Raw genomic sequence first — 16552 nt, 5'->3', positions numbered from 1 at the left:
CACACCATCACATCTTTACCCAAGGTCACCTAAAGAAAAGACAGGCTTCATTCAAGAGACAAGAGAAGACCAACCCAGAGCTTCTTAAATCCATGAAGACTTGCTTTAGCTGATTGGCTCTGTATATTCAAGTAAGTGTTCCACGTGGTGGGATCCCAACACCCCAACTCACAATGGGAAAGAGAGCAGGACAGAATAGGCCTGTCAGAAGGACTCAGCCAGCATGACCCAAGAGACATGTAACACTCCACGTGTGGCAGAAACTTAGTGAGCATCTTTCACTGTGAGCCTGCCCAGACACTCAGGCCTGACTTCCCCTGTCCTGCCTACATGAAGAAGGCAATAGGACAACTCCATAGACAACTCCAATCTGTCAGGCAGCCCTTCCCATCACTGGCAGTGTAGCGAGCCCAGTCTGAGCTCTACTCAGAATATGCGGGGCAGGCAAGCACCTTGCTGGCTGCCTTGGTTAGAAGAAGACTTTAGTTCTGTAGCTGCTCAGGACTAAGAGGACTGGAATGGTATCCTTGTCCTCCAAAAACTACTCAGACTGATGCTGGGGACCTCCCCCTCACTGGCAAAGTACCAAAAGTGGATGACATTCAGAACATTCTAAGCACCCAACTCCAGGGCTGTCCTGGGCTTGCCGGGAAGGAGTCTTGAGAATCCCTTCAACTCTGACCATTATTCTAATGACCCTGGTTTGGAGCTGACCCAGAACAAGCATTCTGTCAGGACCCTAGCAACAGACATTCCTGGGAAATGCTGTCAGTCCTCTATCCTCCTGTAGAGCAAGGCTGCTGGAGGCTGCTGCTGGCAAGGAGCAACCATCCTGAGGGGCTCCCTCAGTCCTCGCCGCATTGAACTACCTCTCAAAAGGGCAGTAGGACATGGAAGCAAACAGAACTTACCTTACCAAATGTAGTCTACTGCAAGTGCCCTCACCATGGCCAAAACTGAGCGGACATGCCTGTACCTCTACACTCCAGGGACAGAGCACTCACTGGCAGCGAGGTGAGCTAAGCCTACCTCTCAGACCTGTTCTATCCTGATGGGTTCAGGATGGCCATTCAGGCCGTGACGTCCCCCGGGGGCAAGATTCACGGGTTAAGGGAGATGTCTCCCTTTTGATACCACAACTCCACTTCTTTGCTGTCCACCTCCTGAACACTGATAAGGTCCAAGCTTTGGATTCATGAGACTTAAAAACAAATAAAGCACCTAATGAAATCTGCAGGCTTGTTCTTGTCTGCCCTCCTCCACAGAGCAGCACTGGCAAAGAACCCTTTTCCTCAGAAAACCCTGAGGCTGGAGAGGTAGAGGTGCGGAGGGGAGGAGGGGTGGGGGGAGGGGTGGTGGAGGAAGCGCAGAGGGGTGGAGGGCTAGAGGGGTGGGGGGTGGGGGGTGGTGGAGGAAGGGTGGAGGGGTGGGGGGTAGAGGGGTGGAGAGGTGGAGGGGTGGTGGAGGAAGGGTGGAGGGGTGAGGGGGTGAGGGGTGGGGGGAACAGAGGGGCAGGGGGGTGGGGGGACGGAGGGGTGGAGGGGGATAGGCTGAGACCCAGCACAGCCTCTTCCTCATTCCCTCTAGCCAGAGCACAGGAAGCATCGTCTTAACCTTTCCCAGTTCCCTGAGGAGAATATCCAAGAAGTGTGGTCTCTGCCAAGAGTTCTACAGTCTTTAATTTGATTCCCTCACATAGGCAATTGTTGTAATTATTCTGATTAGGAGTCATTACCCAGTGCAGCCTCTGCACCCGACAGGCGCATCGCATCCAGCGGCAAGCTGCAGTGGGGCAGCAGCCTGACTGCAGCTCCTGGAGGAGCTGACTGCAAACAAAAGCCATCGATGGGGAGTTCTGGGTGAGTTAATGAAGTGCTCACATGCCACAAGGAGCCAACACCAAAGCTAAACAAAAACACCTCCAGTCCCTGGGGCTGACCTCAAAAGGTTGCAGAGCACCTCCCCTGCCCCAAGCCAGCCAGCACAGGGCCACAAGCCAGGTAAGGAGGGGTGAGGGGCTCTGCCTGACTCCTGGCAGCACTTGGACATCTTGTCAGTAACCCTGACGGGAACAGCTGGGGATGACAGATCAATGGTTCAATACTCTCAACAGCATGTCACTGATGTGACAGCAAATGTTATTCTAATCAAGCCATAATCATAGTCAAATTATACGGCTACATTCTCAGGAGGGGAGGGAAAGAAAGGCAGCAGGAAGAGGTCAGGGGTCAGGAATTAAAGGTCATTCAACCTACCTCCAGCACTTGCTGCAGGCTTGGCTGGCCGTCCACCATGGCTTGAATGATCCCGGTGAGCTGTAAGGAAAGAAAAACAGCCTTTGGATAGAAAGTCAAGGTACAAGGGACTCATGTTGGATAGTCCATTCCGTTCCCTCAAGTCCTCCTCCCAGTGTGAGGGCTGGGGCCTCACTGCTTCAAGCTCAGAACCCAGCCAGGAGCTTGGGACCCATGTCCTAGGATCCTGTACGAACAACTCCAGCAGCCACCTCGCCTGAACTGGACCTGCACACACATGCTGGCAACACAGCAGGCTCCATGCTTGTTTAAACTTTGATGCAGGAAATATTTTTCTTTTAATCTTTACATGTCTTTTTGTATTCAACAGGCTCAGTTAGTTCCCACAAATTATTCTTAAGGCATATTAGACTCCAGCTTTCCGGAAGTTCCTGTGGAGCCTGTTGAGTGTGTGCTCCAGCTGGGCACACTTGGTTCTGACGGGCCACTGTCCATCCAGCACTTCCCCACTTACACTTTGAACGAGATGTACGGACACAGCCACTCGATTCTCTAGTACAGAATGTTTTTATACTAATCTGTATTTTAATTGGGTGACACAAGGAAACTCCTCAGAAATCTGCACACCTCAGTCCTCCACACAGCCTAGCCAAGCCAGAAGGCCGCCTATGAGCAAAGAGGAGAGAGAGCAGACAAAAGGCCGATGTATAGACTCTGGCCTAGAGACTGGCGCACAGGCATAGGCTCTGCCCAGGTCAGGCCTACTTTTAAGCAAACTTGCTGCTTTGCTTTTTTTATTTTTAAAGTAAAAAATATGTCTCAAGCACAGAGTAGGCAGAGACTTCCTACCAGTAGCTGTGTCCTGAGGTCCTGCCCTGGACACCAGCTAGAAATCACAACGCTGTCCTGTCGCTGGCTAGTCTCACAAAGTGTAGTATGTTGGCTGGCTTGGAAACCACTTTTTGTTGAAGTGGGGGAAGGGGTCTAAAACTCCAATTAAACTATAATTACATTTAATGAATACCAAACACCCAACTCACAGAGAGTGCCGGCTCTGAGAGAGAAGGCTATTCTCTTATGGTGACTTACATGGAATGGTAATACACACCTTTTAGGGAAGAAATTTTCATTTTAAGAATGCTGAGTTCCTCTAGGTGGGTTTCTGTAGTTCATCAAGTCATTATTAGGTGGTATTTTAAGGAAGTGTAAGGACACAGCCACTCTATTTTATATTCCAGAAACTGTTTTTATATTAATCTGTATTTTAATTGGGTAACAGCTGCTGCCTACAGACTTCCCATGGTCTAAAAGGAAAATAAATTAGAAAGATTAACTACACTGTTGTTTTGCGAGGCTTTAACCCACAGCATGCCCACCCGGCTGGCACCTCCACACCCTCTCCTTGCTTGGAAGACCAAAGAACTGCCCAGCAGAGGGAGGGCCTGAGTCAAGGAGAAGCAGAGCACTGGTCCCCTGCTACAGCATGAAGGAGGGTGAGGCGCGCTGCTGCACGGAGGGAAGCTGTGATCTGAGAACAGAGTGCTCCTCTTGTACTTGCACCTAGCACCTACTGTGTGCCGGAAGCAGGGGCCTGCACAGGAACATTAAAGCCCTGCCTTCTTGGAATTCGACCTCTTCACCACAGGGCCCTCCTGTGCCCAGCCCAGCTAGCACCCAGAGCCTACCCAAGCTCAGAATTGCACCCAGAGTAGCAGGTGTCAGGCCCACAGGGACCAGGAGTCAGGGTAGACTCTCACTCTCAACTCTGGGCCCACCTTCTAGAAGTCAGACCAACAGGCAGGCACTACAGCTGCTCACCTCGGCTTCCTTCCTCCCTGCCACATTCTTCCAGGGCAGAGGGGTAGGTAAAGTCAGGGCTGTGGGAGGAAAGGCCCACAGGCGCTCCCATTTCTTGGAAAGCTCCAGGGCCCAAGTATCAGTCTGCATCTAGTATGAGTCCGAGGGCAAGGCCAGGCCCACTTCTTTGGCTCCCACCCCGGGGTAATTTAGTTAAAGCTAACACTGAATGAAAGGTTTCAGAAAGCTACACTTGCAGACAAGGGCACAGAGCAAGCCTCTCTCCAAGCTGAGTCCTCTCACCAAGACTCAGCTCAGCACCCATGAACCCATCGGTCCTGGGAAAAATCACAAGTAGGTAAGAAACACTACACCTCTAGTTTAGCAGCACAGCACTTGCTTAGCACACTCAAGGCCCTCAGTTCAATCTTTAGAGACACACACACACAAATCACGTGGGCTCCAGCTCAGCGATCAGACACCACAGGCCTGGCATGGAAGTAACTGTGCTCGACGAGCTTCCTAGATGCAAGCATTCCACTGGTGGCCAGCCAGTATGGCTCACCACTGAGCTCCTGGTGAATTAAAGTCAGCCCCAGACAAAGGGTTCGACAATAGTTCAACTAGACATGGCCTTCTCTGGCACTGAGGGCGTTCTTGTGGGGATGGATTTATCACCTCTCACCAGTACTGCCAGTGTGCACTGGCTGAAGAGGGCTAAGACTGAGAAAGTTAGTCCCTGTACTTGATACACTACCAGGCTGTAAGTGGTGAGGGAGAGAGACACTGTATAAAATTAACTGGGAAGTTCTGTCTTAGGCCTAACTTACATCCTTCTTGCTGTACTTTTAAGCCCATCCCACTTAATGTTTGCAAAAGGCTTTCATATCCTCACAAAGGAGGTACTAGAGCAAAGCCAAGTGTTTGTTAAGCTGAGAACCAGGGCTCACAGGCTAACTGGGGCTCAGAAGCCTTAACCACTTATGGCAGGAGGAAGAATTAATGTGTGCTCTCTGGCTCCTTTCACTGAGGGATTACAGATTAACTCCCACTTCTCCAGACTCGGAAACCACAGGAGGGGACTTTTGACCTGACTGATAACACTGCTGCTTCCCAATGCCCCCTACCTACACAAGGGCTTTGTTCAGGGATGAGCTGGCTTCATCAGAAACAGCAGCAACTCCAGGAAGCAGCCAGAAAACTCAGTGCCAACAGCATGTCAGCGGCCGGGCGGTCTTCTTTCACAGTTTATCTCCCAACACAATCGTATTCTGACACCAAGACGGTTTGTTGATTACATAAGCACTTGTCTCTGGTGTGCAATCTGATAATCAGGCCCACTCTTTCTCCTCACACAAAGAGGCCAATAAATCTCACCCTTTATAAGTACAGGTGCAAGACAAAGCCCTTTACTGGCGTTTAGCAAAACGGGTATTTCTCTGTTTTTTTTTTCCTTCTTCTTCTTCACAGACAACAACAAAAGACTGTATATGGCCAGGGACCGCAGGAGCCCAGTTGCTGGCGCACAAGCTCACAGGCTGGGGCAGACGCTGGAAGCCACAGGAGAGGAGCATCCATGCCCTGTCAGACGAGTGGCAGTCAACTCAGGCATGCCTCAGGCTCAGGAGGCTGAGCCCTTCTCACAAGTCAGCATGAGCATCTGTGGGACTGCAGACCTGCTCAGGCCGAGCCTTCTCTCTGTGGGCCAGCACTGTACAAACAAGTGCTCACACATACATGCACATCTATAGGTTAAAGGTTTCATTTGGGTGTTTTTTGACTTATGTTTTTTGAGACAAGGTCTCATTACATAGCCCCAGGCCTTGGTATTATAGCCTTGGACTCAGTAGGTTAATCCAGGCTGGCCTCCAATTCCCAGCCTCCTGTCTCAGTATCTCAGGATTTCAGGCAGGAGTCAGCATGCTGAGCTGTGTGCTTGTTTCAGGCAGCCTCATGTCGTCCAGGCTGGTACAGAACTCTATATCCTCCTGTTTCTGACTCAAGAGTGCTAAAGTTACAGGCACATGCCACTGCACCTGAGCATACTTAGGCTCTTAAGAAACTGCTCTGCTAGAGGAGCTCCTTGGTCCAATCTAGAGGTGTGAGACCACTGCCCACACATTTACTAACGAGTGAGTCTATGAGTAGGTCAGTTCCACTGCTATCCCAAAAGTGGCTCCTGCCAGGGCAAGTGGAGCTTTACCCTGTGCCCATACTTCTTTTCAAGACCTAGTTACAGCTGGTGTGGAGCCAGGGCAACACTGAGGTCATGAGATGTTTTCCAAAGAGACTTGACTCACTCAAAAGGACAAGTGTAAGGCCAGCAAGATGGCTCATGCAATAAGGGCACTTACCACCAAGCCTAAGGACCTGAGCTCAGTCTCTGGGAAGTACTGATTCCCACAAGCTGTCCTCTGTCCAACATGCATCACGGCAAACAGATTTTTTTTTCCTTAAAGGCCAAGTCAACAGTATAGTAGCTTTGGAGGAGACACAGATACCTCCTTGGCAATAGCCCCTTGTTTTATGGAGTGTGCATGGTACTAGACCCTCATAGGAATGGAGGCAGAAATGGACCAGGAGAACAGAGTAGCAAAACAGATAAACCACCAAAGCATGAGCTACCGGATCGCTGTGATCTGGGGTAAGCACAACGCAGGCTGTGCACCATGGACGGCTGCAGCCCTAGGCAGACTCAGAGCACAAGCAAGTTTGGGCACACTGCAGCAGGTGGGGCAGCGGAGTCGGGAGTTTGCAGAGTACAGAGTTCTCACAACCTGATCTTTGTCTTCGGAACAGCTGTGCCCCATGATCCCAACATAGGCTCCCACTCACACCGCCCTCCAATTATGGATGTTCTTGGGTAAAACTGCCAAGCAGAAAATACACGGTTTCCTTGTAGTCTCACAGAACTGCATCAGCCACTCTGTGCTGGAGGGTGCTGGAGGGTGCTGTGGGTGCCTCCCAATCCCACTCTGTGCTGGAGGGTGCTGGAGGGGTGCCTCCCAACCCCACTCTGTGCTGGAGGGTGCTGGAGGGGTGCCTCCCAACCCCACTCTGTGCTGGAGGGTGCTGCGGGTGCCTCCCAACCCCACTCTGTGCTGGAGGGTGCTGCGGGTGCCTCCCAACCCCACTCTGTACTGGAGGGTGCTGGAGGGTGCTGGAGGGCTGCCTCCCAAACCTACTCTGTGCTGGAGTGTGCTGCAGGTGCCTCCCAACCCCACTCTGTGCTGGAGGGTGCTGGAGGTGCCTCCCAACCCCACTCTGTGCTGGAGGGTGCTGGAGGTACCTCCCAACCCCACTCTGTGCTGGAGGTGCCCCCCAACCCCACTCTGTGCTGGAGGGTGCTGGAGAGGTGCCTCCCAAACCTACTCTGTGCTGGAGGGTGCTGCAGGTGCCTCCCAACCCCACTGTGGAGGACGTGCCTCATTCTGGAGCCCCTATCCTCCCTAAGGCCAGCCCCAGCAGCACTCTGCCATTCCTGAACAGGCAGCACCACTCTAAGATCTGGGCCTGTCCACACCAGGCAGTGGCCTAAAGGGTCCCACATCATTTGTTCCCCAAAGCTAAGCTAACCAGGCTGGCCAGGTTAGTACCTAGATGGGAAGAGAATAAGGCATGGCTTCCAGGCCACTGGGGATCTTAGGTGGTGGCTAGTGTAAGCTTCCACTGGTAACTTTCCAAAAGGGGGCAAAGGGTAAATTGGCCACTTACTCTGGTAGGAGAGGCAGTTTCCAGGGGAAAGAGGGGAAACGAGAGACAACTTCAACATCATGAGTTTGAACGAAAGGCTTAGGAGAGTGCACACCTGGGCAGATGGGTATCTGCCATAAAGGTCCAACTGGGCCAGATGGCGAACACTGGCTATGAGTTCAGGAACAGCTCAGGAGCCTCCATCTGGGCTCATCAGCCTCGGTGTCGGCTGAACCACCCACTGCACCTAGCAGGCCTTTCCCCAGCCTGTTCCACAACAACAACAAAAATGTTTGGGGTTCCTCAAGTACTTCTTTCCCTTACATGTCACTTATGTGTAGAAAGTAGGTCCACATGTGTGGGCAAAGGCTCAAGATATCTCAGCTCCACGTTAATGTTTTCTGTCATCTCTGCTGCCCTGCATGCCTTACCAGTGACTCTATCACGAATGCATGGCAGGGGCCGCTACAGGAAAGCAGACAAAGAAGGGTTCTCCACACTACTCTGAGAGTCGGCACTCTCAGGACCTCCCCACCTGCCCCAGTAGCTCTTCTAAACCTCAGGCAATCGTCAGTATTCCAGATCTGTTTTTACAGTCTGTACAATGGGGTCAGTGCTAATCTGTAGACAAGGGAGCCAAGTGCAGTATGAGCCTAGATAAGGACACTGCAGCCTTGGCAGCCTGTCTTCTCTGTCCTTGGTGGGAGAGTCATGCTTTACTTTGCAGGAAAAAGCATCAGCAACATTTTAGGAAGCTAAGAAATCCTGAGCATAACAATTCCTTCTAAGTGCCTGAAATCCTCACCGCCTGCCAACAGGCTCGATTGAAAATGGAGCTGGAAAGATCCCGAGTCCCAGAAGCCCCATATACTTCTAGATTAACTCCAAGTGTCCAGTTGCCAGGAATGTTGGGGACAAGAAGGAAAAGGAAAAGAAAAGGGAAATGTTGGGAAATCTGGGGCAAATTGTATTACTGCTGTCCCTAGGGACAAGTACTAAAGCAGTCACAGATTAAAGTCAAATGAAAAGCCATTGCTGGGCTCCTGCCTTAACCACTCTCGGGCCCAGCGTTCCCTGAGTGGCCTGCACGATCCTACAATGCCAACGCCGTCTCCCAGGAGCCTTACCTCTGTACAGAAGGGGGTGAGCTGTGGGTGGACTACAGGCTGGACATACATGTGAAAGGTAGACTCGATCTCCATGGTCCGGCCATTCAGCTTCAGGATGGGGAACTCAATGATTTCCTGGAATGCCAAAGAAACAGTAAGTGGCCGTGGCTCGCTCTCTGTGCCAGCCCAAACTCAAGGCTAGAAGAAGTGATGTCAGCATTTATAACCCTGCTGCTCACACTGCTGAAGGTCCCATCGTTTTGGGAGAGGAAGGCCGCGGTGCACTCTGTCTGCCTGTTTCCCTCACAGAGAGGCCCAGTCACTTGAGCTTCCAAGAGAAAAAAAGACCTTCCCTCTCTTGCCCAGGCTACTCTGCCCTGGAATGTCTGGATCTCCAGGTAAATAGGCAGCCATCAGCTGCTTCCTTGTATGAAACTTAAACACTGACACTGGAGGGAAGCAGTCTCCACTAGTTTTTGTGAGGGGGAAAAAAAAACCATAACAAACAAACCCCCAAAATAAAGCCAAAGGGGCTATCAGAGAGAAGAAGTTTTACAGAACACAAGTTAATAGAGGCCAGTGCCTCCCACCTTTCCTCCAAGCACTGCACACTCCCCTCTGCCTGCCCCTACCCGCCCAACCGCTTAGCAAGCCCTTCCCAGTCTGCTGGAAGGTAATGGAAGAGAAAGAGGAGGAGTGACAATTTGTTTGGTGTCTCTAAGATTAATTTGTCTCCGTTATTTAATAGAGATGCACAGCACCAAGGTCCTGGTGTGCAAACAGGCTTGCAGAATGCTGGCTGTGCAGCACGCCTCATACATCGTTCTTGGAAAGGGAGGGATGCACCAGAGGGGGGAGAGGGCAAGAGAGAGCACGCGCACCAGAGAGAAGAGGGAAACCAAGGGGAGAGAATAAAAAAATATATTGCTTTTTAATATTCAAAAACAGTTTGCAAAATTTAATCAAAGCAGAGGAAAAGCTAACATTTTTACCACTTTGACATTTTTATTAGCGCTTTCATAAATTTTTAAAACATGAATGGAATTAGTTTACAACACCCACACACACAAAAAAAACTGCCCTGAAAACATCTGGAAGAGACAAATAGGAAATAATAAAAAAATAAATAAAAGCAAAATCTTCCAAGTAAAATTAGCATGTGAAAAAAACCTCCACTGCAGAGACAAAAAGGGAGCTTAGCCCATATAAGGGCCCCAACAGTCAGCTCCAGGGGTATGCCAACCCTCATTTTAGAGAACATTCTCCTAGCTTCATCAAAACCAAAGCAGAGACAGGCTAGAGAAGCAATACAGAAACCACCACTGCTGACTACTCCTGACCCCACTCAGGGAGTCAGTGGGTGGAAAAACACAAAGTTCTCATGTCCCAAGGGTGACAACTGCCATCCTTGTCAAATACATCCACTAATATTATGGACTTTTTTTTTTTTTAAGTATTTCAATCCAAAGCATGACAGTATGGCTGAAAAACAAACCAAGGCAGTTAGATTTCTTATCAGAGAAATGTAAATGCTCTGGCTGCCTGGTACCCTGGGGCCAGTGGCTCTCAACCTTCCTAATGTGTGACTCTTTAACACAGTTCCTCATTTTGACCCCCAACCATGAAATTATTTTCATTGCTACTTCAAACTGTAATTTTGCTACTGTATGAATCGTAGTATGAATATCTGATATGCAGGATATCTGATACTCAACCCCTGTGAAAGGGTCATTCAACCAGACCCATGAGCCCTAGGCTGATGCCCAAAGATGATGGAAAAGATGATGGGAGCTTACCTGGTCCCCCTGGGCTGATCCCAGAGCTAAAGAAGCTGAAGGGACTTATTACCAGACACAGGAGGGGCAAAACAGCTGCAAGGCAAGGGCAAGAAGGCCCAGACTGCTGCCTAGGCCAACTGACAGACACCCCTCCAACTGGCTAGGCCTTTGTTCCCACAGAGGACTGCAAAGCAGGCCAAGCAGAGGGAGCCTTGCTGTGGAAAACTATGTTGAGCACTCTCACATATACCCCACACACTGCTTTTCCTAAACATCCACATATCCACAGTTCTCAAGAGTCAGCTCTGAGCAGCTCCTGAGTCAGATCCCCGTAGGACCCCTGAATTTGTAGTAAAGCCTTCCTCTCTTACTAAGTAGAAAAAATACTTCCCCCCGACAGAAAGCGCCACAGCCTGGTCAGTTTGGCTGCCCTGGTGTCCAAGGAAACAAATAAGGCCCGCTCCTCTCTAACAATGTTAGCTAGACCCGCAATGAGATTTAACCTGTGACACAACTGTACTTTTCATTTAAACTTTCATTTGGAAAGAAGCAGTGTTTGGAGACCTGCAGTTTGTCCTGCTAATAAAGACAAGTGTTAGGACCTTTAAGGATGCCATTCATCTTTGGCTTTTATTAAATTCAATTTTCTTAAGCCTGTGATACATTATGAAATTAGGAGTTGACATTCCTCTGGAAACAAAAATATCTATCAAACATAAATAGGGGAAAAACCTCTATTACCAAGAATGTATGGCTTAAAGTTGATCTCTTTCCACTTTTTTTTAAAGCACACGGTTTGTTTTAGATATCTGAAATGCTATTACAGATCTAGAATTTCATTAGTATTATAAAACAGTATGTGCTTTGGCTCTTGCTCTCATCAGAACTGAGTCCGCTCTCACAGCAGGCTCTGAGAACTCAGCCTTGGGCCTCCCACTGAAGCTCAGCAGTCGCTCTCCTGCTCCTGGGCCTTCACTCAGGGACAGCCTCCCAAGACCTGACTCAGCTCCATCGGAAAAGAAAAAGAAAGCAACCCCCTGATATGGCTAAACCCAAGGCTCACATGAGGTCAGCCTGTCAGCCAGGCCTATGCCTCAAAAGTCAAGAGCCAGATACACAGTATGGCTCATCTTGGACTCTGTCCTTAGCAGCATCAAGAGCTGTGGCAACGTGACTGCATGTGACCTATTCTTTTGAACCACTGAGATGCAAAGAGGAACCTGTGACAACAGACTCATTTCATGAATCTTCAAAACAAAAACAAAAACAAAAATTGTTTAAAGTGGAGCTGGAGATATGAGTCAGCTGCTAGAAGCATGCACTGCTTTCGCAGAAACCTGAGTTCCCCAGTTCACCGATGGATCCTCCTTTCATTCCCGTACTGTCCAGCAAACCCTGCACGCAGTCCTGGCCCCACAGCCGAGCCATGGAGAGGAGCGCTATGCTGCCCCAAGCAGCAGGTGTGCCTGAGCCATGACAAACGTCTTTACTGATAATGGTCAAAGACACTAGCCCATGCTACAGGTAGATGGCATCAATTCCAACCCAAAGATGTGTGCAGATGTACCCAAGTGCTAGCTTGTAGCTCTAGTCGCTCCTAGATCATGAGAGCATTATCCCTGCCCCTCTTCCTTTTCCTTTGCCCCATTTTATTATTCCCCCCAAAAGAAGAGGGTTGTTCGCCTTTCCTTCAGGGTCAGATGAGTGCTCCTGTTCCAGAGGAAGAACACCAGTCTCTATTTATAAGCCCCTTTCAGGCTCCAAGGAATTGCTCCATAATTCCTTTATCTTCCTATGCCACTCACATGCAATTAAACTACTAAGGGGGCTACTGTGCTAGAGAGAGTAGGATTTAAGAGATAAGTAACTTGGGCCTTGGAGAAGCACTTGAACTAGTCAGGAAGTAGAAATGACAACTCAGGCTATTGTCCTTTCCCATTCATGCTCTTATTTTATGTTTACTAATGCTGGGGGGAGGGGGGAGTCACATGGTCAGCACCATCATCTGATCATAAGCCAACACTGCTAAGCAGGCAGCCCAAGCACAGGCACAGCAGTGAGACCTGGCCCTTTTTTCCCAGCATGCTCAAGAGTCTGGGGAAAGGAGCAACTAGAGATGGTCTCCAGCACTCGCTGCCACGTGCAGAATGAATCATCCTACTCCCCTCCAATTCGTGTTTCCTGTGTGGTAGATACTCTGATAAGTAGTAACAAAAGTGACTGCAGTCCTCGAAACAACGTATTAGGTGGGGGTCATTATTGTTGCTATTTTGCAATAAATTAAGTTCCAAAGATGCTATGGTCACTATCAACAATGCTGCTACTAAAGGATGGAGCTTGGGTCTAAAAGGGGAGGGGGAAAGAGACAAGTTGGACTTGCTGTTCTGTAGGGAACTCAGGACACCACTCAAACCACAATGCAGCATGCGTGGACGGCCCAGGCAGAAGTCCTGGAGGAATGTTCCTAAAGAGCTTCCTCCATGCTGTACCAGGTAGATGGCACCAGGCTGAGGTTAGGAAGGGAGGAACCGGAGCCTTCAGTCTGCATCTCTGCCATCTGGTCCTCTCTTTCTCAACTTCTGTTGTGCGCAGATAGGAAGGAGCTGACAAGTAGATGAGACAGAGCCAGTATCTGTCAACCAGAAAACACTGTGTTTTCTGGATTATTCACAGGATCTGGGAGGTACCTAGATGACAAGGCAGGTGGGGGCGCCAGATTCAAGGCCAGACACAGAGCACTCCAAAGCAAAGTCTACTGGATTCATCCACTCTTGTATCTCTAAATGGTTTCCTTCCTTAACTGTTACCAAACGCTCAACCCCAGATTTGCCCAAATTGTCTAGTTTGCCTGGAACCAGAGATCTCCAGAACACAGTACTGTCAGCGCCAAAACTGGAACAGGTAGTTACCCAACACCGCTAGTCTGAGGAGGATGGTTAGGAATTGGCCATAATTGACAACTAAGGACAAAAACCTCATATTTTGGATTTTCAAAGTATATAAGACTCTAAGCCTGATGCATTTATTTACTCTTTCTTTCTTTCTTTCTTTCTGTCTGTCTGTCTTTCTGTCTGTCTTTCTTTCTGTCTCTCTCTCTCTCTTCCTTTCTTTTCCCTAAAGACAGGGTCTCTCTGTGTTAGCCTTGGCTGTCTTGGACTCACTTTATAGACCAGGCTAGCCTCACACTTACAGCGATCCACCACCCAGCCTGCTATATCTCGGTAAAATGCCAGCTGCAATTTTTCCCCTGAAGGGAGAGAAAACAAGAAAAAAGCACCAAGCAAATATTCACTTGTTTTTACCTACTGAAGTGAGGTGGAACACAGGTTTTAAGACCATCTGATTTAAAACTGATCAACTAAAGGCCCCAGTGGGTTCCTTGATGAACTTAGCACAAAACTGCAATGGCGGTTCAAGTGGAAGTTCATACCCACTATCAAAGATTACAAGAAATAAATTTGCAGGTTTTGTTTTTAGGGTATGAAAACTTCTTCAGCTAAATTATCCGTAGAGATCAGGTTACAGTGGCAAGGGCTCAGCTAAGCACTGGCACTGGCGGCGACGGATAATACAGCAGTAGGCTAGCCCATCCTCCCAAAGCACAGCCTCCTCTGCCGCAGCTGATGCTTCTGTGGTCCCAACTGAAATAAGGGACGGAGATCATTTTCGTGCCTTGGCCAAGTTAATCTGAGGACAAACAGGCATTCCCTCCACTTAGAGATAGTAACAAGAAATCCCTTCCTTCTTATCCCTCTACTGAGGGGTTTGCTAAAAATCGAGAGGCAACCTAACCACAAATGACAAACATGTGAGATTTATCCAAATGCCTAGATCTGGATTCAGTCTGATACAGAGGTAACCCTTTCTCAGAGGGGAGAAAAGAAGCCTCCTGGTCACCCGAGAGAGGGCTGGGAGGAGTGAGGCCACACCGGGCATCATTTGCTGAACAGTTTCTTTGGGGGGGGACGACATTTTATGCACAAGGAGCTTATTTCTTAAACAAACACTCGTGGTTTTGATTTACACCACAGCCTGCTCCTAAATAATTTATGGCGGGTTAAATTTATTGCCGAGCCCTGGCTGGCTGCAAATTCGAATTGCCAAATAATTAGATTTTAGGGCAAAGCTTATAAATTACCCGTCGATTTGTCCGGACTTGTTTGTCAGTTGCTTTGTGCTTCGGGTCATCTTTGGCATTTGGCTGTTTGGGTTTTAATTGCTGATTTACACTTTGACAGATGAGAGCTGATGCACGAAGTTTCAGGACAAGGAAGGGTAAAAAACAAAACAAAACAAAAAACCCCAAGCTTTAAAAGGCTGATTTTTCACCTTCATGTTCCCATCCACTCATCTCCACAGACCCCCCGCCCCAAGCTACTGAAATGTAGCAACAAGGCTCAATGTAGAAATTGCTGTTCTTTAAGGAATAGGGATCCAGTTATAATTTACCTTTACTAAAATCTGAAACTAAAAAAACAAAAAAAGGAACCCACATATCAGTAAGCGAAGGAGATCAAGTGTTAAAAAACTCCACCCTCACCCTGGGGTACACACACCTACGCCTCTCTACATGTGTGCACAACTCAGCTTGAATATTTTTACATACTCCACATAACTTCAAGTATCAGTGCTTTGTGAAGCTAACCTTTAGTGCAGCAAAGAACTCATCGCTTCTTTGTATGACGTGTGTGTGTGTGTGTGTGTGTGTGTGTGTGTGTGTGTGTGTCTGTGTGTTGTAATCATGTGATTAATAAAAACAAGTCTTGGGCTATGTAAAAGAGGAGTTCCTCAGAGGTAGTTTTAAACTTGTCACAGCAGTAGACCAGGGTGACAATCACCATCTACCACTCTGGTGGAGGGGGTAAAGCGGGGGCAGCAAATCTCTCTAGGTAGCCCCCTGCCTCTATCTACTACTGGGACAAGAAGACTGCACAAAACCAGAGCAGTAAGGCTGGCCTTCATCACCTGCTGGAGTCCAACAGCTTCTACACAGGCCCAGGGGCAGAGGAACCTGGTGCTAACTCTGCTAAGCGCTGACATGCACAGCTGTTACTGTCCAGAGCATTGGTGTGGACTGTTAGCTCAGTGGATCCTCCCACAAATCCTATTCAGTCAGAACTGTGCTTTGACAATAGGCCACTGAAGTACAAGGAGTGTTACGTCACTGAGCCAAGGTCACCGTGTTCATAGGTTGTAAAGACAAAACTCCACTCCAGACAGTCCAGTTCTGCAGCTATGCTCTCTTGCCCCTGGTCAGAACGGCCTCTGTCTCCGCTCCCTTCACTCTGGAGGCCCAGGGTCCTCCCTTGAGGGCTTAGACACATGCAGCCAAATTCTGTTCAGTTAGTCTCCTGACAAACTGGGGGAAAGTAGTATAACTTACTCAAATTTACAAGATATATCAGAATTTTGTTACATTAAGACTCATTTTTTTTTCCCCAATCAATTATAGGCTGCCCTGAAGATGTACTAGCTGGGGATTTAGAAATGAAGGGTAACGGGTGAGCCGGGCAGAGCCAGGACCACTCAGGCAATTAGGTAGGAGCCCAGAGAAGCTGGTTGGGCTTCGGGATGCTGTGCTCAGAAATCCCATCTATAGCCCCAGGCACCACTGGTATCTGCCCAGAAGCTTCATCTCTAAGGAGTAGCCTATGGGTTCTCTGCTCTCCATCCACAGGTGACAGTGTGGCAGCTGTGCTAGCAGGACAGACGCAAAAGCTTAGACAACTAGCAAGCAGTACGCAGACACCCTGCCCATCATGCCCTAAATCCTTTCTCCCTGATGCCGGAGGTGATGCTGCAATCCCCCTAAGCTGGCAGGAATCACTCCCTGTCTTATGGATGAAAAAGCAGACAGCATTCCCACTGCTTGAGAACTTGTTATAAGTGCAAATTCCTGGGCTAGCAATGTAGCTTAGTG

The 16552-nt window shown here is 49.0% G+C and overlaps 1 protein-coding gene across 8 annotated transcripts in view; it reads right to left on the bottom strand.

Annotated features, from left to right (window-relative positions):
* ERI3 (ERI1 exoribonuclease family member 3) overlaps positions 1-16552 on the bottom strand; it is a 129827-nt gene that overhangs the window by 88001 nt on the left and 25274 nt on the right. For all 8 annotated transcript variants that reach the window (XM_084786639.1, XM_084786640.1, XM_084786641.1 and 5 more), the window contains 2 exons: positions 8873-8989; positions 2256-2315 (listed from right to left, as the gene is read on the bottom strand). In XM_084786639.1, coding sequence (XP_084642765.1) covers positions 2256-2315; positions 8873-8989 — 177 coding nt within the window. The remainder of the gene's footprint in view (positions 1-2255; positions 2316-8872; positions 8990-16552) is intronic.

Source organism: Acomys minous (assembly GCF_964271855.1).
Source record: "Acomys minous genome assembly, chromosome: 6".
Lineage (NCBI taxonomy): Eukaryota > Metazoa > Chordata > Mammalia > Rodentia > Muridae > Acomys > Acomys minous.
Note: the sequence above shows the minus strand (reverse complement) of the source record. Positions and strands in the feature narration are given on the sequence as shown.